This window comes from Pipra filicauda, unplaced genomic scaffold (assembly GCF_003945595.2).
Source record: "Pipra filicauda isolate LSUMZ 115617 unplaced genomic scaffold, ASM394559v2 scaffold494_size437340_pilon, whole genome shotgun sequence".
Classification (NCBI taxonomy): Eukaryota; Metazoa; Chordata; class Aves; order Passeriformes; family Pipridae; genus Pipra; species Pipra filicauda.
The window spans coordinates 1-7,129 of NW_024104636.1; the positions used below are offsets into that span (position 1 = coordinate 1).

Consider the following 7,129-nt stretch of genomic DNA (forward strand, 5'->3'; position numbering starts at 1 on the left):
GATTAGTCCCCGGAATGAGGTGATGACCTTCTGCAACAAGAGTTTGACTTTGAATGGCCAAGGTTTTTATTCCCCTCCTGCTTTCTGCAGGTGCCCCCTGTTTTTCGAGACTCCTAGACTCCTAGAAGAGTTTGTGTCGGAAGGGGCCTTAAAGCTCATCTAGACAAGGTTGCTCCAAGCCCCGCCCGAGCCGGCCTCGAACACTTCCAGGGACGGGGCAGCCACGGCTTCTCTGGACGACCTGTGCCAGGTCCTCACCACGCTCACAGAGAAGAATTTTTTTCCAGAATCCCATCTAATCGTGCCCTCTGCCAGTGTGAAGCCGTTCCGCCTTGTTCTGTCACTGCAGTCCCTCGTAAATAGTCTCTCCTATCCAAGCCTTCTTGGTCCTCCCTGTTGTGTTGCAAAATTTGCAAGTTGATGCTGTGCCAGGGCTGTGCCAGCAGCCAAGGGCTGACCCGGGTGCAGGACCTTGCGCTTGAGGTCTGTTGTCGCTGGCTTTGTTCAGCCTGGAGGAGGCTGAGCTGAGATCTCATGGGGGGCTGCAGCTTCCTGCCAAGGGGCAGCAGCGATTTCTGCTGCGTGGGACCAGGGACAGGACCCCAGGGAACGGCTGGAGCTGTGTCGGGGGAGGGTTAGGTTGGATATTAGGAAAAGCTTCTTCCCCCAGAGGGTGGTCGGCCACTGGAACAGGCTCCCCAGGGCAGTGGTCTTGGCCCCAAGGCTGCCAGAGCTCAAGGAGCGTTTGGACAACGCTCTTGGTGGCACTTGGTGGGATTGCTGGGCTGTCCTGTGCAAGGCTGGGAGCTGGACTGGACCATCCTTGTGGGTCCCTTCCAGCTCAGGATATTCTGTGATTCTAACTCTTTGGTTAACCCTTCCTCTCCCCACAAAGAGCTGGCAAAGCTGTTGGGGGTGGGGCAGAACAAGGGAAGCGCCAGCACTGTTGCTGTCTCTATGACACAACAATGGGAGTCCCAACATTCCGTCCCTGGAGACGCTCCAAGAGGAGCGTCCAGACCGGGGTCCAGTCAACAGAACGGAGCGGCCGCCGAAGCTGACTGACCATGGCCCTGTCAGCTCTGTGGCAGCGTTGTGTGAGCTGGAGCTCAGCCATAGCCCAGCTCCTGCAGCCATTCGTCTCTCGCGGAACCTCCTGCCCCACAGGTGAGGACAGACCCTGAGCCCAAAAGCCCCCGGACGCACGGCGGGGACATTCACAGCCCTTGCTCCCCTGCCCGTTCCCCTCCTCCTCCTCAGTCCTCTGAGCGCCCAACACCCCCCGACTGGCATGTGACCTCCAGCATTTGCCCTTTCTCGCAGGATCAGCCAACCTCGGCCAACAGCCTGGGCAGAAGCAGCAGCCCTTGCCAGCTCCCTCTGCCCCACCAGCAGGTATGGCAGTCCCATCTGCCTTGGTCCCTCGGCATTCCCTGCCCCCCAGCCCCTCCAACCCCCAGGCCTGCCCTGGCTCCTCCAGCCCTGCTGGCACCTGCAGCAGCCACAGCACCCCTGTACCCCCGCCAGCTGGGGCACCTTGGCTCAGCACGGCACAGCGAGCAGACCTGGCATTGCCTGGGCCACCTCTGTTCAAGCAAGAGTTTTTAGAGATATTTTCCCAGGATCTTGGGGCCATTTCTGCCATTTTGCCGTCCCCTGTGCAACTCCATGGCCGTGGCACGGCAGCTCACCCCGCAGGGATGGTCCCTCACGCAAGCTGCCGCTCAGAGCAGGGGGATGCCTGTGTTCGGGGCCGGCTCAGCGGGTGCCCTAGGGGACTTTCTCAGCCCCGAGCCCCCCCATCTCCCTTCTCCCCTGTGCCAATGGCTCCGAGCAGTGACTGTTCCAACCCCCACCCATATCTTCTGCTCCGCAGGGACACGGACTCAGTTGCCTCCACCAGCCCCCTTGGCAAGCAGCCATGGCATTGCTCCTCCATCAGGCAATGCCCGGGGCTGCAGGAAGCCCCTGGCCCCAGTCCCACCAGTGCAGGACACCCAACACGGCCCTACCAGCTCAGCCAACCCCTCAGGGACACCCCTGGGCCGTGGCAGCCCTCCAGACACCAGCGTCCCCATGGATTTGGACACCACCCCAGCTCTTGACATCAGTCTGGGCAGTGATGTCCCCATGGACGAGGACAGCCCGTCAGGCCGTGACCTCTCCTTGGCCAGTGACGTCACCATGGACGAGGACAGCCCGTCAGGCCGTGACCTCTCCTTGGCCAGTGACGTCACCATGGACGAGGACAGCCCGTCAGGCCGTGACCTCTCCTTGGCCAGCGACGTCACCATGGACGAGGACAGCCCGTCAGGCCGTGACCTCTCGCTGGCCACTGACGTCCCCATGGATGGTGGCTCCCCCTCAGGCAGTGATCACCCTGTGAGCTGTGACATCTCAGTGAGCAGCGATGTCCCCATGGATGAGGACACCTTCCCGAGGGCTGACATCTCCCTGCCCAGTCACAGCACTGCCAGCCACCCAGGCCCACTCCACGGCCAAGCCATCGGGGCCCATGGGGTGACTCCAGCCAGCGACACTGGGCTGCGTCGCAAGGTCCTGCTGAAAGGGACTCGGAGCCACTTGCATCGCTCCCAGGGAGCCGTGGGCACCAGCCGGGATGATCGCAGCAGCGTCCCCGTGCCCACGGACCATGCTGGCACCAGTGGCACCAGCCCCCGGCCCAAGAACACCTCGCTCTGCCCGCCCAAGAAGATGCCGCCCACTGACTGCAGTGTCCCCAAGCCTTCCAGAGCCGTCCTGAGCACGGGACACTGCAACGCAGGCGGCATCAAGCCTCAGGACCCTCAGCAGGGTGCGGGCACAGGCCTGCCACCGCCTCAGAGCAGCGTGTCACCACGCAACAGTGCTCTGGAAAGGCGGGGCACAAAGAGGAAGAGGGGCTCTGGGCCAAGCACTGGGAGCAAGTGCAAGGCTCCTGCAGCCAGGGCTGGGGCAGGAAGTTGTTGAGGGACAGATCGTTTGGGGATCTGTCCCAGGGGGAGGGACAGATCGTTTGGGGATCTGTCCCAGGGGGAGGGACAGATCGTTTGGGGATCTGTCCCAGGGGGAGGGACAGATCGTTTGGGGATCTGTCCCAGGGGGAGGGACAGATCGTTTGGGGATCTGTCCCAGGGAGAGGGATAGATCGTTTGGGGATCTATCCCAATCTGAGGGAGGGAGGGAGGGAGGGTGTTTATGTAGATAGAGATGTAGGTAGAGACGTAGATGTAGATGTAGGTGTAGATATTGATGACCGTTTTTTTCTGGTTATCAATAAAAGATTTTTTTTTATATTCCATAACCTGTCTGTGTCTGCATGGAATGGGGAGGGAGTGCCGGGTGGCAGCAGGAAATGGCACCAAGCAGGTCCACCAAGGCCCAAAGGGCTCCAAGGGCACCCAAAGGGCACTCCAGGCCTGAGTCAGTGCCGGAGGTGCAGGCATTCCTGGAGGGTCCCCTTCCCCTGGGCAAGCAGCCCTTTGGCATGGGAGCCAGAACAGAGGGGTCCGTGCAGGACTCACGCACATGGCCCCACGCCGAAAGCAGCCCCGAGCACAGCCTGGGCACCGTCCTCCCACTCTGGGGCTTTAGAAGGCTGCTCCCACTGCTCCCACTGACCCCACCATGTCCCCAGTCATCCCACTGCAGCCCCAGACAGAGCTCCTGCAGGCTGCCCCGGGGCTGCACTGGACAGGGGCGGTAAGGGAGCGGGAAGAACGTGCTGGGAACCATATGCAGGGCCTCACACAAGTCCAGGGAGACGGCCTCTGTAGATCTCTGGGAGGGAGCACTTGGGATGTATCGAGCTCTGTCGGGGGGTGGACGGCGAGCCACTCGGGACTCGATGGGTCAGGATCAAAGGGCAGGCCGGGAATGGGGATGCTGCTGAGGGCACTGCGGGGACACCGCGGGCCTCCTGAGCAGCAGCAGCAGGATGGGGATGAGAGTTCTACAGGCAGCTTGAAGCAGCCTCAAAGTCACAGTCCCTGGCTCTCGTGGGGCATTCAACTACCCTGAGAGCAGCTGGAGAAGCAACGCAGCCAAGCACAAACAGTCCAGGAGCCTCCTGGAAGGCATGGGTGAAAACTTCCTGACCCAGGCGGTGGAACCTGCCACAAGGAATGCTGTGCTGCTCCACCTCATCCTAACACACAGGAAAGGCCTTGTTGGAGATGGGAAGGTAAGGGACAGCCTTGCCTGTCGAGACCACGGCACTGTGGTCTTCTGAAGGTCCAGGTATTGGGAGACACATAAATACCAGGAGGCAGAGGAGCTAACTACGAAGAATAAGCTTTTATTTCAATGAAACTTTTATATCAATATTCACTGAACAAACCTCAGTGAGGCCTCTCAACTCAGTGGAGGTCGCAGCCCCTTTTATCCCCTTTGCCCGGAGCGCTGCTCCCTCCCCAGCGTTTCTCCACTGGCTGACGTACTCCGGGGTTACCGGCTTCCCGACACGCCTGCTCTGTGTCCCCCATTATGTCCCTCGGAGGGGGCTGGGAAGGTCACTGGCACTTTTCAAAACGGAGGCCACAGCACACTTCAAAACGGAGGACGTGGCCACCTGAGACCTTCTCTGCTGCTGATCGGTCCCCCTGTCTCTGGGCAAAGGGCACCCCTTTGTAACCAACAATTGAACCACCAGTAACTTACTGCTTCTTACTGCGAACTGCAACTACCCTACCAACTTTGCAAGCACACTTTCTTCTTCCTAAGGGTGGAGTTGAGGACTGGGGGAGGACGAAGCAGGGCAGCATGGAAGATCAGAACCACGCACCTCCGGAGAGCTGACTTGAGCCTCCTCAGGGATCTTCTTCCTCCTTGCCTGATGCCCTTTTTCCCCTCACTCACTGCTCTAACCCCCCAATCTGATTTGCTGCACACCCTGTCTTCCTGAAACACCGCCCAGCTGGTCCTTCTCGATGGGCCGAGCTCCTTGTTTCCCTTTGCCCTTGTGCGAATACCAGGGAATGGGAAACACCCTCATTTTTATGGTTGGGCTTTCGCTGCCCAGCCTCACTTTCTGCAACAGTTTCACAGTTTTCAATCTGGTTCTGTCCCTGTTTCTTTCAGTGCCCAGATTTTCTCCTTAGCAGCCAGCTGACATCCGTGCAGTCACTGTGCCCAGAACTGCCAGGAGAACTCCACAGGTTCAGAGGCTCAAGCGGGCAGAACCTATCTTGGATACAGCCTTGCCCGCTTTGAACATCGGATTCCACGTCAGGAGCCCGGTGCTGAGCACTCCTGAAGAACCCCCTTTTCTAGACCCAATCTCCAAGCACAACGGATCACAGCACACACCTAAAGTGCCTTTGACCGTCACCTGACAGAACCCCCTTCTTCTTGTCCACGCTTGTCTCCCCATGGAACGGAGAGCAGAAAAAGACTCTCCAGTGTAAGGCCAGAACTGCCAGGTTTACGGCAGAGGCAGAGAAATTGCCCAACCCTTGCCACCAGGATGGTGAGCTTGCTCCAGGATCCTTCCACCAGGCAGTTTTGGTTGCATTGTTTGGTTTTATGTCAACGTGCATCGCTTTCAGCAATGTTAACTTCCAATGCTGAGAAGTCACGGGATTAGTCCCCAGAATGAGGTGATGACCTTCGGTAACCAGAGTCTGACTTCGTATGGCCAACGCTTTTATTTACCTCCTGCTTTCTGCAGGTGCCCCCTGTTTTTCAAGACTCCTAGAAGAGTTTGTGCTGGAAGGGACCTGAAAGCTCATCTAGACAAGGTTGCTCCAAGCCTCGTCCAACCCGGCCGTGAACACTTCCAGGGATGGAAGGGGCAGCCACGGCTTCTCTGGACAACGTGTGCCGGGGCCTCACCACTCTCACGGGGAAGAATTTTTTTCCAGAATCCCATCTAATCCTGCCCTCTGCCAGTGTGAAGCCATTCCCCCTTGTTCTGTCACTGCAGTCCCTTGTAAATCGTCTCTCCTATCCAAGCCTTCTTGGTCCTCCCTGTTGTGTTGGAAAATTTGCAAGTTGATGTTGTGCCAGGTGGCACCAGCCAAGCCCTGACCCGGGTGCAGGACCTTGCGCTTGAGGTCTGAAGTCACTGGCTTTGTTCAGCCTGGAGGAGACTGAGCTCAGATCTCATGGGGGGCTGCAGCTTCCTGCCAAGGGGCAGCAGCAGCGATTTCTGCTCCGTGTGACCAGGGACAGGACTCCATGGTTTTTAGCTGGCTCCCTACCAAGTCTCCAAACATTACCATTAGATGTGTCCCCCCCCCCCCAAACCTCAGGGAGAAGAGGGAGAAAAACAACTAAGAAATCCCGAAACGAGTGAGAGACAGCTAAAGTGATATATATAAATATATAAAAATATATTTACAGTTTTGTTACAATTATATACAATGAAAATATATACAATTTCACAAGGGAAAGGGAAGGGGGAAGGGAAAAGGAACAAAACCAAAATTAAATATTTATATAGCTCAATATCTAAGTACTAAAAGAGTTAGCAAAGAAATATCTCACTACTCTCCTTGGGACAACCGAGAGTCGCTCTGGACCGATCGCTGGCAACCTCTGTCTCCCAAGGTCGGCAAGGCCTAACCAGGCCTCGCTCCCCAACACGACAGACTCAACAGCAGGGAACCTGCACCTCCAAGCCGCCGGAAGGAAAGAGAGCGAAGGCCTCTCTTCCTTTCTTCTTATAGTCTGCCTTACGTAAAAATTGTAGGGAATACTGGGTAAATCTGGACCCTTCCTTGGTTACAAACTGGTCACCAAAGAAGGCCTAGGCCAAACTACCACAATGTTGCATTAGCTACTCTGCACTAAAACCTCCCATGGACATTGAGAGGCACACTATGAGTTCCCTTGTATGAAGTGGCTTTCTTAACTGTATGTAAACGTAGAAGTGCAGGGAGTAGCCAACATGGTGTAAATTCATATATAGCTTGTAAATTCACACCCTACCTTCCTTGTATAAGCAAACCAATAGTCAAGGCCTTGCATTCATTCCACTGGTATAAACCTGAATGAATAGATAAACCTTACACCTCACCCTGAAGGTAAACATATTTAGGCTAATGTGATGTGTGATGCAGGGAATGCTGTCAGGAGCCAGGGCTTCACAGTAAATAATCTTGGGCGAGTTAGTAAAAGTACTTCAGTA

General features: G+C 56.7%; 1 protein-coding gene across 1 annotated transcript; it reads left to right on the forward strand.

Moving 5' to 3' along the window:
- The first annotated feature begins 1,053 nt into the window (after window positions 1–1,053).
- LOC120324325 (basic proline-rich protein-like) lies at window positions 1,054–2,105 on the forward strand. Its single transcript, XM_039386589.1, has 2 exons — window positions 1,054–1,167; window positions 1,324–2,105. The coding sequence occupies exons 1-2, from the start codon at window positions 1,068–1,070 to the stop codon at window positions 2,103–2,105; spliced, it is 882 nt and encodes a 293-aa protein (XP_039242523.1). The 5' UTR covers window positions 1,054–1,067.
- Window positions 2,106–7,129: the final 5,024 nt, after the last annotated feature.